This window comes from Amblyomma mixtum, chromosome 2 (genome assembly GCF_055824585.1).
Source record: "Amblyomma mixtum isolate Tamu chromosome 2, ASM5582458v1, whole genome shotgun sequence".
NCBI classification, from domain to species: Eukaryota; Metazoa; Arthropoda; class Arachnida; order Ixodida; family Ixodidae; genus Amblyomma; species Amblyomma mixtum.
In genome coordinates, this window is record NC_143013.1 from 209,530,727 (window position 1) to 209,547,280 (window position 16,554).

Here is a 16,554-nt window from a genome sequence, read left to right on the forward strand (position 1 = left end):
ATGCCAATGGCCAGAGTGTTACAATTTTGATTCACCAAAGATAAGGTCTCCGCTATAATTAGCCGAAACTGCTGCGCCTACATAGCTGGGCGCACAAGATACGGCAAAGAAAACCGATGGCATTGCACTTACAAATTGTCTATGGAGCTGCACGTAGCGTGGCGGTCCGTTCGGCAGAGAATAGAATGCGGTGGGCGCCCTTCATAAAGCCACCGGAAGATTTATGGCCGTATTGCTCCATGCAAGCCGACGATCAAAAAGCACGCGCGAAAATCTGACATATTTTGAATAGCAAGCGGCTCGCCTGGAAGGCGCTGCTACGCCCACTATAGTACTGCACACAACTTCAAATAGAAAATAGTTTGGGAGTCCGATTGCAGCGTTGCCGGAGCACGAAGGGGTTCGTCGAAAATGGAAACGCAGACTGCAGTTCACTATCTTACAGCAATAGGTTGAAATCAAGTAATTGGCTCCCAGTAGTAGAGTGCGGCATACGGAATCGGTCTTGAAAGAGAGGGAGGGAGAGAATTTAGCCGCCATCTAAAAGTCGCTGGCATGCTGCTCTGCGTGGGGAAGGGAATTTGGGAGATAAAGGTGGAAGGAGAGCGGTGCGCAAAAGGTAAAATAAAATAAAAAGGGGATAAGATAGAATGCGGCCATTAAATGCGTACTAAGGTGCATCGGTGAGTAGTGATGTCACATACGAAACGATGAAGTGCATACATAGTTCGCATATGAGCTAACAAAGTTCACGCGGAGAATGGTTGAGGATAACATGCAAGGTGAAATCAGAGCTTGTCAAGATGTCCAATGTCATTTAATTAAGTAAGCAAACAAAAAGTTGATTGCATGTCTCTGTTGTACAACCACAGAGGCTATCAGGACACCCGTCTTTGGTGCATTTGCTGGTATTAATGCGTTGTTGCGTCTCGAGGTAGCGTGGCTGGGATGAGGAACGTCTGAATCTTCGCAGTTTGGCGATTACAAAAACAAGCAGATTTAATGGCAAGAAACTGTGACACTTATTTACAAAAATTTACAAAGGAAGAACAAGGAATCAAAATTTAAGAGTTCAAAGCATCGAGCGTCTGGATGAGCCTGATACTCAAGGCTCAGAGCCACTGGATGAACCTATTACCGAAGGTCCAGAGCGTTCGTGCCCACTTTGGTCGCAGGTTATATAGCCCAAGACTCCGCCCCTGCACCAGGCGACATTCCATCGCGACACAAAAGATCGGCACCAGCACCGCCATCGAAGACCTGTTGAGCCTCCTCACTAGGCGGTAACTCATCGTGGCACAAAAGATCGGCACCACACGTCACTGCCAACTAAGACACCTGCTTAGAGCCCGCACGTCGGAACTGGCGAGTCCGCATTCCGCAGTCCGCATTCCGCATTCCTATAGCATTGTGTCGTGTTGACGTCACAGCCGCAGCTGCGCAGGCTTCCTCTGATTCGTTCCGGGTTTTTTTTCAAGACGAGGGACACCCTTTCTTCTCCTGTCGTCGGTTGCTTCTCGAAGGGAGGTCGTTTTCGCCGAGCCGAGTGTGGGAAGAGCCTCGTAGGCCACTTCCCAGAAAGCCACCCTTTTTCGTGAGGTCATCGTGGGGTCAAGTTGAAGTCAAACGACCCGTCAAAATTGCCGCTACGTTGAATCTCCCTCCGTTTCATCTCAGGTCTCAAGATGGGTCGTAACAGCGTAAACATTGTATGGCTGTTCGTGGTTTCGTGTCATTACGAGCTTGTCCGCATGATTATGTCCGAACGAATGGGTTTATGCGAAAAAGAATGGTACCATCGAATAGAGCAACAATAAATCTAGTACGAAAAATCGGGGGGGGGGGGGGGGGGTTGAGGTGGGTTAATTAGTTAATTGGTAGATCCAAAAATGTCCAAAAAAGTGGGCGGGACCTGAACAAAAGTGGCGCCAAATTTGAAAACGCCGGAAGTGTGGCACCACGTGAGCGAAAGTGGGCGGAGCCAACGCATGGCGCCTAATTTGAAAACGAAGCGTGGGGCTAAGTTTGAAAACTCAGATTTGCAATTGATGGAACTTTATTAAGACAATTAACTATATCGATAAGGTATCGCCAATGCTTACGCATTTCTCCAATCCGGGTGCCTCAGTGATCTCTAGCGTTTTTTTTTTTTTGCACGCTGTCTCTTATTCGCCGATTGAGCAATGGGGGCTGAAATGATGTCCAGCTCAGACCCGAAATGCCCGAAATTTCAGCAGGAAGTGACCGAAAGGGCAAGAGCAGCTTCAAGATCCAACGGACTCCTGTAATAGGGGGACCGACCACCAATTTTAATGCTAATTATTATGTTTTATCATCGTCGTCGCACGTCGCTTCAAGGTGGAGGAGAACGACGAAGACACTTGTCTCCCATCTGTGCCGGTCACCGCAGCCACAAGTCCGTGCACGCCGGTCGCACCCGAGCCCGCCCAGCAGCACTCCAGCGGAGACATGTCCGAGCACGTCGACCCCGTGAGTGAGCGTCAGTGTGTGACCGCCGAAAGCTTTAGAGCTGCTTTGTGAACGTAGGTCAAAAACAAGCGCGTGTGTAATTCGGAGCTCATGCGTGTTCACGATAGCGGTATGAAAATAACGCAAACTATACGAAACAAGAAAGAACTAAGCAAAGACAAATAACTTTAAAAAAGATCGATCTTGCCATCGAAACGTCGTGTCAAACATGTTTCCTTTAACGAAGCGTATACTTCGACTCTTCGTCGGTGACTTCCATGGCGAGACCCCTCGAGGAGCGCAGCGCGACCGGCTCCTCCTGGCTGTGGTGGAGAGAGCAAGCTGACGTCACGCGTCGCCATAGCAACGGAGAGGCTGACGTCACACCATCTGTTAGGTGCGGCGGCGGCTCCTCGAGGAGCAGGGGGGTCCACGGACCACGCGACGAGCGGTTAGACCTGGCGTAGTATTGCTTTCGCAATAAAATGAATGACACCACTTTCATTCGTTATGGGTAATCGACAACGGTTGTCTGATGGCGGCACCGATCCAACAAGCGTTCCAACGAACTCTTCCTGCGTCTCTATTCGCCGCTTACCGCGTGTGTCCGCTTCTTTACAGGATCGCCCAGACCACACATTGGCCGATATGCTGCTCCTCAGAGGCATCTTATCCGTGTTATTAGCGTGTGTATCCGCGCGTGCAGGCCACCGGAGGGGTGTCGAAGCCGCATCCGCCGCCGGGGACGCCTACTCAGCTGCAGCAGCCTCCCGCCGGGGCCGGCGTGGGCGAAGGGTTCGGCCCGTCTTCGACTCCCGAGGAAGCCCCCGACTACGCTCAGGGTAAGCGCGGGCACACTGTACGGGGACTGTAGAGGAGCATCGAAAGGGGATTGTTTTTAACGCGACAGCGTCCCGTTTAGCGGAGAAACCCGCCGTATAGTTGTTGGCGTCTCGAGAAAATGGAGATTGGTAGAGGGCGCCGTGACGTCAAACCACATGACCTCGCGCGGGTAATTCAAACACCCCTCAAAGATCACGCCAAACAGCGGTGGCGTCACTACACAATCCCTCATGGGTCTACAGGGTCGTGATGTCCTTCACTCACCATTAGGTAGCGCCTCTTAAGAAAAGCAGTTACGCTGAAAAGGAAATAACTTCTCTGTACACTTCTGTGTACACTTCTCTCGTCCTCTTTAATGACTTGTTACGTGTACAATGCGCTTGATGACAGATATGTTGGTATTTTTGCTTTCTTTTTTTTTCCTACCACTCCTGTAATGACCCTTTAATAGGGTTAACAGTATCAACAAACAAACAAACAAACAAACTTGTGGGGACATCTAAGCTCCTCGTTAGGGGTATGGCGCGATATCGTTAATGGGTCCCTGCAGCGGCCTGGAGTCATCTTGGCGTATGTCTTCATAGACAAGGATAATGCTCTTTCTTCCGCCTACTGTGCTATGTCAGTGCACGTTAAAGAACCCCCAGGTGGTCGAAACTATCCGGAGCCCTCCACTATACGGCGTCCCACATAGCCTGAGTCGCTTTGGGACGTTAAAACCCCACAAACCAAACCAAACCTTTCTCTCACCATCACCTAACGCGATCCCTCTTGAGCAAGTATCGTTCTCTGTCACCTAGGTTCTGCTTGTCATTCTCAATACTTTACTTTCATAGATTGCGGAGAGCCCTCGTACCATGCCTGGCGCAGTGGTGCAGCGGTTAAGCATGCGCCACTGCCTCGGTGGCAGGTGGCGGTTTCAAACAAAGACGTGGGGTTTGTGAAACTGAGGTTGCCCCTCCCGAACATCTCGCGCGGCTAGTCATTAATTTAACTTCCGCCACGGTGGACAGGTTGTGATGACGTCACAAGGTCACGTGACCCAGGTTGGCAGGCCGGTTACCAGCTTCCTCGCTCACAACACCTCCGCCCCGATGACGACACCGCCGACAGCGCCGAATTTTCCTCAGAACAGGAGCCTTATAAAGCTAGCGCGTTAAAAGTGGGGTCGAGCCGGAACTCGAAGCGCCACCCATGTGTTGTGAGCCTGGCGCGTTACCTTGCGACCACTGAGGAACGCTCGTTCGACTTGGGTTAATGGGAGGCCTTGTGTGTCTTGTAGTCAATAATTGCAAAAAATGGAAACGAAAACAAAAATTAACTTAAAAATGAAAATATTGGACAGTGCTTGTGTCTGCGAAGTGACGTGCAACGAGGAACCAGGCCGCTGAAGGACCGCTATTGCGTAATACTCCTCGGGCGGAACTTACCCAGGTGCCTCCAGAATTTTTGAGTGAGTGGGCGGCTTTCTGCGTCTTTCTGTGTATGCCACTGTAAGAACGGCATATGGACGGGTTTGCCCGCACGCTGGCAAGACTAACAGAGGACGGTTCGGGGTAAAAGCAGTGAATTTGTAAATTTTGGGATTTAATGTTTCGAAGCGACACACACTACGAGCATGGGACGCCGTAGTGGAGGGCTGCGAATTAAATTAGAACACCTGGGGTTCTTTAACGTGCGCTGTCATCGGACAATACACAATTGGTTTGGTTTTTGGGGAAAGGAAATGGCGCAGTATCTGTCTCACCTATCTCGGCGGACACCTGAACCGCGCCGTAAGGGAAGGGAGGAAAGAGGGAGTGAAAGAAGAAAGAGAGAAAGAGGTGCCGTAGTGGAGGTCTCCGGAATAATTTGGACCACCTGGGGATCTTTAACGTGCACTGGCATCACACAGCACAAGTCTTGCGTTTCGCCTCCATCGAAACGCGGCCGCCGCGGTCGGGTTCGACCCCGGGTACTCCGGCTCAGTAGACGAGCGCCTTACCACTGAGCCATCGCGGCGGGTGTACACAAGTGCCTTTTGCATTTCGCCTCCACCAAACCCGGCTGCCACGGCCGGGATTGAACCCGGTCCTCCGGCTCTGCAGCCGCAGCCACGCCAGGTGGACGCTTCGAGGTAGCGAGGCATCAGGGCAGTCAGTATGCATATATCGTCGTGTTAGTCTTAGTGTGCGCCACCAGGACCGCAGGATGCAGTTGGTGCGAGTACATATGCATGCTCCTAAATAGATGTGCAGTGATATCAAGTGTTGAGTGGCGAAGGTGTTTGCGCTAGAATAACGTTTATTGTTTCGGGATGAAACATTGCAGTTAAATTATCATTTGTGACCTCAGTACTAACTGCTCCCTTTGCAAAGACGAGTAGGCCTGTCTTGCTTGGGCCGAGTCTCGGAGTCTCAAACCAACAGAGGTGCGCGCTTCTTGTAATGAGACCACCAGCGCTTACGTTCTTTGCATGCGTGGCTGATAAATTGGAGCTGCGCCAATACAGCATTCTGGAAACTGTATTCGTCGTTCCGATATAGGTTGCGCGGAGGTGTTCGCAAGCCTGCTCGCCGAGACAACCAGGGAGCTGGGATCCGTTTGCAAGGGCGAAGATGACGCCAAGAAGGTGGGTGCCACCAGAGGTATTGGAGGAATCTGGTGCTACTGAGGTCCCCATTTAACAGTACGTTTTGCTGGGCTAGTTGGAATCTGGTGCTACTGAGGTCCCCATTTAGGCATATAATTTTCCAACCATGGTCTGGTATGTCCGCGGGAAACTTTCCCGTACGCTCTGAGTCGTGCCTCCATGGGATATTTCCGAACGCACTGCATGAACCCGGTACAAACAACGTCGATGCACGAGTCGCCTTGTGCCATCACCCATCCTAGCTGACGTCATCGAGTGTAGAAATTATCTGAACGCTGCAAGCGAAGCAGCGAACTGCAGTAAAGTTGTTGATGCATACTTTTGCACCGACGAGTAGAAGAATCTTCAAGTTATACGCAATATATAGTGCACCAGTCCGAGAATTTCAATCCATGCCGACAACCGAGCGTTGAAAATAGGAGGGCTGATGCGTCCGATTACCCGTGCGTCCTCCCTTTACCGCCAAAGTGAGTTGCACCGGGCGAATGCGAGGAACCTGACTTGTTGGCTTGTAGTAAGACTGCCCCAACGTCACGAGTAAGATCTCGTTTCGCTGTTAGCATTTCATTCTAAGCTGAACCCGGATGCACGCATCAGATTCCTTCATTTACCTTGGTGCGTTTGGCCTCACGCGCATTCTCAATATAGTGCATGTATACCGCGCAGGGGCCCCCGGAGTCGCCCCGCGCCGAATGCGACCCCGAGGCGCTGCGGTGCCTCGAGGACATGGTGGCGCAGGGCGAGCACCTTCTGGACGAGATGCACGACCAGCTGTGCGCCATGCTGGCCGACCCGCTCACGGCGCCCGCGCAGGGGCTGTAACCTCCTACGCAGCTGACCATGGAAAATTATACCTGCTCGTCTGGGCGGGCCTCTCTAATAAAACGGCGCCACATGTCATATGACTGCAGTGAGCTGCTGTTATCCTACCTGTCTGTCTTATTTCTTAGCTTAGGCACACAGAATGCCATCGATAGAAACCGACAATTGTACACACAACTCAATCCCACAAGCTTCCCCGATTCCCCATACAATTAATTTCTAAGGTATATGTATGGCTTAACCTCCATAAGCTGGACTCGGGCTATCACCATCATCATCCCAGTGCATAGCAAAGGCGCTTCCTCAATTCACATCGCTTTCAACTTCCTACAGCTGCGGCCTCTGTGTCCCCGCAGAATTCCTCACCTCATCAGCCCACCTGACTGTCTGTCGCCCCTGCTGCGCTTGCCTTCTCTTAAGTCCATTTATTACGGAGTAGTCTGGGTGGTTTAAAAGAAGGTCAATTTGGGCTAGATGGTGCATATTATTTGAGGCTGAACAAGTAATAACGCTAAAGGGAGACACACAAGAAAGGCTGACACAGGCCATGCGCTAACTTCATCTGAGTTTATTCACTGCCAAGCCAGCAAATATACAGAAAATTTAAGGCATGCGCACAAAAAGAACACAAGGCATCAACAAAGCCGTTCAAGATATATGACATCTCGGTCCTGAAAAGGCGGACCGAAGTATCGCTCACACAATCTATTCCTCTCGTTTTTTATGTGGAACGCTTCCAAAACCTACCGTGCCTTTGTATCTGTACTCCTGCCCAGAATCATTATCTCCTGAAGTCGTGATTCATACCTCTTGCATTGCTTGCATGTTTCTTCCCTGGCGCATGTTCTGCCGCACAGTTACACACGAAGCATTCAGCGCAGTGCTGTGAAAGATGTGCACCTCCTAGTTTTTTTAGCGATCGCGCATGATCAGCAGCACTCTCATTAACGCACCGCCCCGTTTCGCTCACATAGGCTTTGCCGCAGGTCAGTGGTGTCTCGTATACCACACCTATGCAGCACTTCACGTGCAGCTTGCCATGCGCGCATAGATGTGCAAGCTTTCGTGCAGCAGAAAACACGAGCGATCCGATGTATAAGGCATAGCCGACTTTCAAAAAGAGGGGTTGGGGTTGGTGTTCACTCATGAACTTCCTTTGCGGAGGTATATGCAGTTTTTAGATCTTAATATTAACCGGGGCAAGCACCATGTGTGTTCATTCCAAAACTGTAAAACGCGCCATTGCTGGCTTCTGCCTTCCGCCCTCGTGAAGTCGTGTCACCATGCTATGCAGGCGAGTTTTGATAAGCAAGTAGATCGGTTGGTTTCGGCTAGGTTCCATTCTTGGTCACCACAGCAGTTGCTGAAAAGCTTCTAAGAAAAATCAAATGTTCCATGTTTCAAAAGTCATGTAAACCAAGAAAACCCAGCCAAAAGTAGCACATCAGGCTTGTTGCCCTAGCAACATTGTACATTTATTTACATCATGGCGGACCGGCTAACGCAACTTCAGGATGCCGTGAACGCGGTTAGTCGACTGACTGTTCTTATCTTGCTTTTACAGCTCAATCCTTTGCGTAATGCAATCGCAACACATGCCGTAAAGCCGTAGTCATTGAGACAAAGCTGTTTCTGCGAGCAGTTGTCAAAACCCGATCATGACACCACACACGCGTGTTGCGCTGGGGGACAGCGTTTTCGGCGACTGTTTCGTGTTTATTTTGATCGGCGATTTGTTTTCCGTTCATTGCAGCAAGCGGACAACTTTTGTAACAGCATCGGCATCCTGCAGCAGTATGCAGCACCGAGCAGCTTCCCGGAGTTCGAGAAGACGGTGTCCAAGCCAGGGCAACAACCGCAAGAAGGTGAGGCATACTCGGCTTGCTTGTTCTCAGGGTTAGACTCGTTTGCCGCACCGGCCGTCATTCTCTGGCGTAGGCCAACGACTCGGAAATCAAGTGGCATTTAAGGGCCTTTCGTGAGGGTCTTTTGTCAGCGTTCTGGATGGCCCGCAGGCTGAAACCGTGGGTTCTTTCTTCCAGACTACCCGCAGCTCTTTGCATCGCTCATAGCCAGGACGGCGAAGGATATCGACGTCCTGATTGACTCCCTTCCAAGCGAAGAAGCCTCGCCCGAGCTCCAGGTACTGTGGCTGTTATGTTCATGTTCCCATGACAGCAGAATCGCGTTTCTGTTCGCTATCATTGATATGTTCCATTGACGCTGACGGGGTCAAGTTGTCGACTCGAGCTGGTTCCGCGGTGCAGAACTGCACTGAGTGGGCCATTGGATCTTGAGGGGCATCTCTCAAGATGTAGTGGAACTCAAACTACACATCAACTTACTGTTAACATTCACCCAGGCTGTGAACGTAAACTGCAGTATTGTCAAATCTTTGTTGACCGTAATAATAATTCCGGTCAAGGGTTCAAACACTGGACCGCTGCCTCATTGTGGCAGCCACCATACCACCTATACTGGCTATTTTTGGCAGTGGAGCCAAAGCTACAGAGCTGAAATGCCCTTTTGTTCTATGCAGTGGAATATGGTCCTCAGTTTCAGTTAAGAGTTACCTCTTAAAGCTTTACTGTTTTACTGTTACTTAAGGCATATTTCTACCATGAATGCATATTTTCAGCGTTAGAGAGTTCATGGCAAAAAAACTGATGTTCGATTTGTGTAGTCAGGCCAGATGCGAATTAGGGAACAATTTTTTTTTATGTTCAATTACACAAAGCCTCCACAGATGGTGCCAGCATCGTCATTGACAAGGGCGAGGTAACGACAGCTTGAAACATGCTGGTGGTCGTCCTGCAGTCGAGCTATTGGCAGAGTGACACAGTTACATATGCTCCGTCCCTGTACCTTTCTCTTCATTGCCAAAGTATGTTGTCGCAGAGTATACGATGGCTAACAGATGGCAAGACGAGGCCTGATGCATCAACTCAAAGCTGGAGCAGTGTTAATCTAATAGTTCAGGGTAATCCCCCTAGGTGGAGTGGGATTCAAGCAAACGGCTTTCATTTGTAGCTGTGCAGCTGCAAATTAGGTGAATGCTAACTGCACTTATTACCTTGTTTGCACATGGTTGCCGGCTGCCTGAGCCCTCTCGTAGTTGCCCTCTCTTCGCTGACTGTGCCACAAGCAGGAAGAGGCTTCAAGGCAGTCTAATGGAGCCTCTCCTATGTAATGCAGGTTGTAGGGATGCACTGAGCATTCCCTTATGTCACTGTTCACATTATGAGGCTGTGCTACAAAGGGTATGGACTGCAGTGCCCCTAATCGAATTGATCTCGCAACATTAATGTTGTGTTCATAGTTCTTGGGGGGGGGGTCTCTGTTCTTTCTCGGTTATTAGAATGTGCTCTTGTTTTTGAAAGAGCTTGCAGCACAGGTCCAACTGTATATGAATTTTCACGTGCGAAGTGGAAAGTAGTGAGCTTCTTGGACAACAGGTCATTTCATTGCAGGATTTAAGACTGTATTTATTTGTATTTATTGAAAGATGTTAAAAATGGAAAGAAACTACTGCAAGAGCATGCTCTTGCCATCAAGCTGTCCTCGTATGTTACCTAGTAAAAATTACGGGGCGTTTGATACTCTTGCAAGTAAATGCCACTTGTGTACTTGTCCATAAATGCAGCAAACCTTCATGTCTTCTTTCTGCAAGATGAGGGAGGTGTTGGAATGCTGAAGTGTGCTCCGTATCATTTTGGCTGTGACTGTACATGCCAAGTGCACAAACAGCCTACGGTGTTGGGCCATTGCACTTCAGGCCTGCTGGCTCAGTGATGACGAGCAGTGAACAGAAGCGTGAACTGAGTAACAAAATCTTATTCAGCTTTTTGGCACTAGGCTTGTTGCTTCACAGCGTGCTGCCTGTGACCCTCCCCATCACATGCATGCCCAGCTGATGAAAAGTGTGGGAGCAGGGTACAGTTGAAGAAGGAGTGGCTACAGTGCACTTTCCTTAATTCAGACTCACCTATTTCAAACGGCTGGTTTATTCAGATTGACGTTTTGGTCCAGTCAACATCAAGTGTAACTCTAACTCTGCGTATTTGTAACAAATTTCCAGTTCCATTGAAGTCCGAAATGTCAATTCAACTGCGCTGCGTGCATGGCATGCCGTTGTGTGCTTTGGGCGTTTATTTTTATTCCTAGCTTATGCTGGCCTTTGTCAGTGTCACAGTTCCGGTTGGAGATGAAAAGTAGAGCCTGCATGAAGCCACACAGGGCTTGTTGAGCTGCTGATCATTAGAGACTTTTAGTATAGCGTATGAGCGCTTACATACGCTATACGCAAGCATTTAGCGGGAGGTTACTGTGGAAGTCGCAAGAGCACATTTAGTTTACCGTACAACCGCCCGAACGCAACGATAGCGAAGGCCGCAGTGGCGCAATCTGGTGTTGTAATGTAAAAACATTTTGTGTGGTATTTTTCACACTTAGCTAAGGCATTATCCTGGTAAAAATGTGCAGTGAAATGATGCTTAATTTTCGACTGCTGTGCAGTTGGAACTCACATTCCTCTCTGTGGGTCTTTTGCAAGGTATATTGAGATGGGAACTGTTGACCATGTAGGTTTTAAAACATATAGTATGGCTTGCAAGGAAACAAGCAACTGAAGGTTTGTTCCCAATTTTGATGTGCCTTGACTTTGCACTAAAAGCCACACATTTCAGAGTACACTTTCTTTGGAAACTATTCTGCAGTTGACATGTGATTTTACAAGGTTGACGTGGGCAGCAAAATCTTTCGTCGCCCAAAGAAACATAAAATTTTCTTGAGCCAAACTGCAGATTTATTTTCTTGTCAATGAGTCAGTTATTTTGCCTTGTGTATGGTTTTCGAGCAGAGCAATTACTCAGTTGTAATAGCTTGCCAGAGCATTTACGTCCTTATACACTCCTTCTCTAGTCTGGGCAGCATTGACAACCTCACTAGCTCTCTCCACACCGTGTACAGCGATCTCCATATTGTCACCCTGCAACAGTTGTTCCTTGCTGGCAAGAGCTTCAGTAGATTCCTGTTGTCAAAAGTCACAGTCCTGTCTACCTTTGCTGCAGCATCAACTCTTAAGTAGTTGCTGCAGTTTGCACCTGACTGGACTGGGGCCCGTGTTCCAGAAGTGTCTAAAAAACGGACGTTTCCACTTTGGTCTCTGCCTATTGATTGCAGCCTCAAATATAGAGATGACAACTGCATACTGACAACTGACCTGTGCTTCCTATTGCATAATATTGGCTGAAACTGCATTTTCCATTGCTTCAGAAAGCGCAGTGCACCTGTGAATAATATCAAAGCGTATGCTATGCATTGAAGTGTTTCGAAGCAGTAAGAGCCAGCTATGTTTAATATAAATGCAGCAGGAGCTTCTGTGTTACTAACGTGACCCAAGGGGGGGTGGTGGCGGTGTTTTCTGTTCTCTCGAGCAAGGGAATGTGCCCAGCTCATGCATTGTTCATTTGGATAAATCTGCATAGCGGACACTTCCAAAATACAGGACCAGGTAAAGCTAGTAAAGCTGCTCCTGGGGTCTGTAAGCAGTCTGCTGCTGCCTGAGGAACCTGCTTTTTTGTGAAACCGAGCATACTTGGAAGTAGTTCATGATTACCTGTTTCTTTTATGTGGTTGTTGGCTCCACTGAGTGTCTCCATAGCCATGATAGCCATTGTGAGACTGAGGCCTGGGTGTGCGAGCGTTACATCACTTAATCCTTTTACAGTGCCAACTGTTAACGTGAAGGCTCTCGGCCTAAACATTGGATGTCGTTGGTGAGGAGTGTCTGTGATCACGTGACCATCCTGATTGTGTGAACCTTCCCAAAGCAGATACACAATCATCACACACTCATGTGGCAGCAGCTTTCAAAGCGAATAGAACAGTTTCGAAAGCACAATGTAGGTCAGCTAATGCTCAACATCAGCATTAAAATGAGGGTAATTGTCATTTTTTTTTTAGGTTAGCAGTGTATGCTGACCTCGACCTCATTGTGTTTTGTCATTCTTCTCATTGATGTGTGCAAAGATGTTTGGAATAGTTTTCTAACCTACTATCTTTGAGAAAGTGTCGCACAATCGGGTTCGATGGCCAACCCTACTTTTGTAAAATCAAAATGAGGAATACATTGAGGCCAATTGGCAGCAGCAGTCAGGGAATGGGAATTGGTTTGTGAAAACAGCAAATATAGTATGCAAAATCAGGTTCAAGCTCAATCAGTGTTGACTGCTGCTGACGTTTCAGCATTGGTAGCAGGCAGATAATTGACATTAATTGTGGCAGAGCACTCATCTGGCATCCACTTGATGCATCATAACTACATCATGGTCCAATATCAAAAAGAACACACTTTGTGTGTTGAAGGACAATACTTTCCCAAGGTTTGTATTGACCTTCAATAGTGAGATGATGCTCATTCTTGAATGGAAAGACTGCGTAATATGTGTCAGTGGTGAGAGGCTCAGACTGATATAAGTTTTGAGTGAATACTAATTAACTACCCACCGCGATGGCTCAGTGCCTTTGATGTTAGGCTGCTGAGTCAAAGGTTGTAGCTTCGAATCTTGTCTACTTTTTGATGGAGGCTAAGTAAACAAGACCCCTGTGTGCTGTGCAATGTCAGTGCACAAGAACCTAAGGTGATTAAAATTAACACGGAGCCATGCCTTATAGCCTAAGCCCCCAAATTTCCTGTGGTGGAAAATTTGGAATTCTACGGATCAAGAACACAGAATCTGCAGTATTCCTCGGAAAGCCTCCCACGTGGTAACATATGCGACCTTTCGCGCAGAGGCAGCGTGTGCTTTGCCTCAATGGCCCGAGTCATCGAGAAGTTGGCTTTTTCTTGTATCTTACAAGCATTGTGGGTGAGCTCATTGTGAGTATCTCCAGAGCAAAGAAAAAAAAAGATTTGTGTTATACTCCTTGTAGTTTGGCTCTGGATATAATGCACAATGCTTTCTGAAGCAGATAACTCGAGGGAAAAACCCACGTTGTGTTTGTGCAAGGGCAGTAATGATGCTTTTTTACAGGCACCAGTATTGCGACTCATTTCATAGAAGTGTGTGAGCGTGTTGCATGCTTTAGTGGATGGGGGAGCAAGCATGTCAAGCCATCAGCAGAACTCTGTTTGTTACCAGATTCCATGTTTCAAGACTATTTAGGCGATTAAATTGGTCACAATGTGAACAAACATATTAGTATCATCAAATAAAGAGAATTTGGCTGCTAACACAAAATTCCACAATTGTTTTGTGGAATCGCGGGAAACTAGGGGCCTTACTCATAGTTCACATGCATGTTTGGCATGTGGGTGAGGACGAGATAGGATGACGAGGGAAATCGTTGAAACCCTCAAAATCCATTATTCTGGTAAAGAATGCGTCAGTACTCCATCCCTCTCCTTGTCAAAAAAGGAGCTGGATTTTCTGGGTGACTTGACAAACACCTAAAGTTTCTGATGCGCCACACACAGCTGATTAATTCACGGAATCCTCATAGGTACTGCTTTTATCTTGCTTTTAGTTCCACACCCCCTTTTGGGCACGATTTTAAAACTTTTACTTTCTTCATGTTTTTAATATCTTTGTTTTCACCTGTATAATTTCATCTGTGTCCTTCATAGTTTTTACCATTCCCCGCCCTTTTGGGTATATTTCATTGTTTTTTTATTTTTGTTAATGTTCCCTACCTGACCACCGTTTCGCGGCCCTTTACACCATCTTTTTGTCGCTTATAACTTTCTTTTGTTCCCTGTTGTGTTTTCTTGCCATCTTGTGACGCGACCGCACTGATTGCCGGTTAACGCTGCAGCAGCCCTGTTTTCCACCCCCTCATGTTTTCTATTCAAGCGTCTTTCCCCCAGAATAAAATTTCAGTTGTGAGTCAGCGCTCGTGTGTCCGTGTTTGGTCGCGATGTTTCTTTCTTTTAAATGCATTACCAATAGCGTGGATTTTTGGGCTTGTTGGTACATAGTTCCATTACACTGTAGCGCAGCAAAAGACGAGGACACAAGAGACGAGAAACGAACACCACGAGCGCTAACTTCCAACAAATTTTATTCTCCTGAAGCACCACATTTATAAGCCAGAAAACAGTAATCACACGTGCTAACAGTATCAGTTCCTTAGAAAAGCGAGCTCTTTATCTGATAGGAGAATGGAAGGTGTGCTTACACATGCGCATCCTGACCTATTTATCTTTTCAGCTTCATTGATTTCGCGCGTTATCCTTTCTCTGCTTTTTCCTATTACCAGCCTTTTATCAAAGAAAGGCTTACAGGTTTTTGACTTGCATGCGAGAATGCGTCAGTATTGCTGGTTGACCACATTCTCGCATGCAAGTCAAAAACCTGTAAGCCTTTTTTTGATAAAAGTCTGGTAATAGGAAAAAGCAGAGAAAGGGTAACGCACGAAATCAATGAAGCCGAAAAGATAAATAGGTCAGGATGCTCGTGTGTAAGCACACCTTCCATTCTCCTATCAGATAAAGAGCTCGCTTTTCTATGGAACTGATACTGTTGGGACATACTGTTGGGACATTCCTGTTTTCCGGCTTATAAATGTGATGCTTCAGGAGAATAAAATTTGTTGGAAGTTAGCGCTTGTGGTGTTTGTCTCTTGTGTCCTCGTCTTTTGCTGCGGTACAGTGTATTGGTGCATTACCAACTAGTCTGGAACCTTGCTCTTCTGTTCTATATTTAATCATATTGTGTGCGCAGGTGATGTTGATGTGACTGATTGGTGAGCCGCTCCGTATAGGCCCCAAACTGTCTTTTTTACCGCTGCTGTGGCTTCTCTGTGTGTGGTGCAGGCGGCCAATCTCCGTCGGCTGGAGGTGGAGAACCAGGAGGCCGCCCGTCGTCTGGAGGAAGTAGTCCAGCAGGGGGAGGCCCTGCTGGAGCAGATCCAGAAGGCCCTGCACGACATCGCCCAGTCACAGCTGAGCATGCAGCACCTGGACGAGGGGACACCACCACCGGCCAGCTGAACGCGTTAATGGCACGCGCGAACTTCTGGAAGAACGGCCCACTCCAAGATGATGTCTCCTGCGAGCGCACCAGAGTGATGCAGGGCCTAACGTGTCCTGTCAAATGCTGGTGCAGCTCAGCAGGATGATTCTGTGGCGTGCTCTTCCAGGATCTGTACATTTGTTCTGCTCTCTCTCTGTTGACCGCTGTGACATAAAAGGCTTTTTTTCACACAACTCCTGCTGTTTACCACTCGATGTGGCGTTCAGCTGCTGAGCCATCCTGGCTGCGGTGTCTGGGTTTCAGGGGTGGCAAAATGCAAAGATGGCCGGGTGCTGTGCAGTGCACGTTGAAGAGTCCCCGATGGTTTTGATTCAGTTTGGAACGCTCCCTTGTGGCACTTTTGGAATTTAAGCTCCGTACACAAACGTACTATACCATACCTATTGTTTACCTCATTTCTGTTGGTATTGAGAGTAGTAGCTGACTCAGCCGTCAATGCTTGCCTGACCTTTCAAGGTTTTCGCGAATGGTATGAAAAATAAGAGGCTTTGTCTTGTACTGGTAGTTCAGCTATGGCACCATACTGAATCACTAGTACTGTGCAGTTGTTGTGCATTGCTCAAGGTTCCTTCTGGAGATGCAGAATCAGAGCATTGACTGCTGGCTGCCATGGCTACCTCATGCCGTCTGTAGCCAATGTGTACCAACATCTGTGCACTGAAACCTTCGTGCATGTGTGACTACATTGGGTGGACAGATTCACCGCACAGTGTTCCATTATGGCATTTGTTCCTGATTGAAGGATCCCAGAAC

General features: G+C 48.0%; 2 protein-coding genes across 2 annotated transcripts; both read left to right on the forward strand.

The window, feature by feature from the left end:
- The first annotated feature begins 2,469 nt into the window (after positions 1-2,469).
- LOC149362435 (uncharacterized) lies at positions 2,470-6,766 on the forward strand. The gene is made up of 4 exons (XM_089568304.1): positions 2,470-2,490; positions 3,176-3,311; positions 5,838-5,923; positions 6,611-6,766. The coding sequence occupies exons 1-4, from the start codon at positions 2,470-2,472 to the stop codon at positions 6,764-6,766; spliced, it is 399 nt and encodes a 132-aa protein (XP_089424430.1).
- A 1,435-nt stretch (positions 6,767-8,201) lies between these two features.
- Positions 8,202-15,803, forward strand: MED21 (mediator complex subunit 21). The gene is made up of 4 exons (XM_089569716.1): positions 8,202-8,294; positions 8,520-8,631; positions 8,809-8,909; positions 15,582-15,803. Exons 1-4 carry the CDS (start codon positions 8,253-8,255, stop codon positions 15,756-15,758), a joined length of 432 nt encoding a protein of 143 aa, XP_089425842.1. The 5' UTR covers positions 8,202-8,252; the 3' UTR covers positions 15,759-15,803.
- Positions 15,804-16,554: the final 751 nt, after the last annotated feature.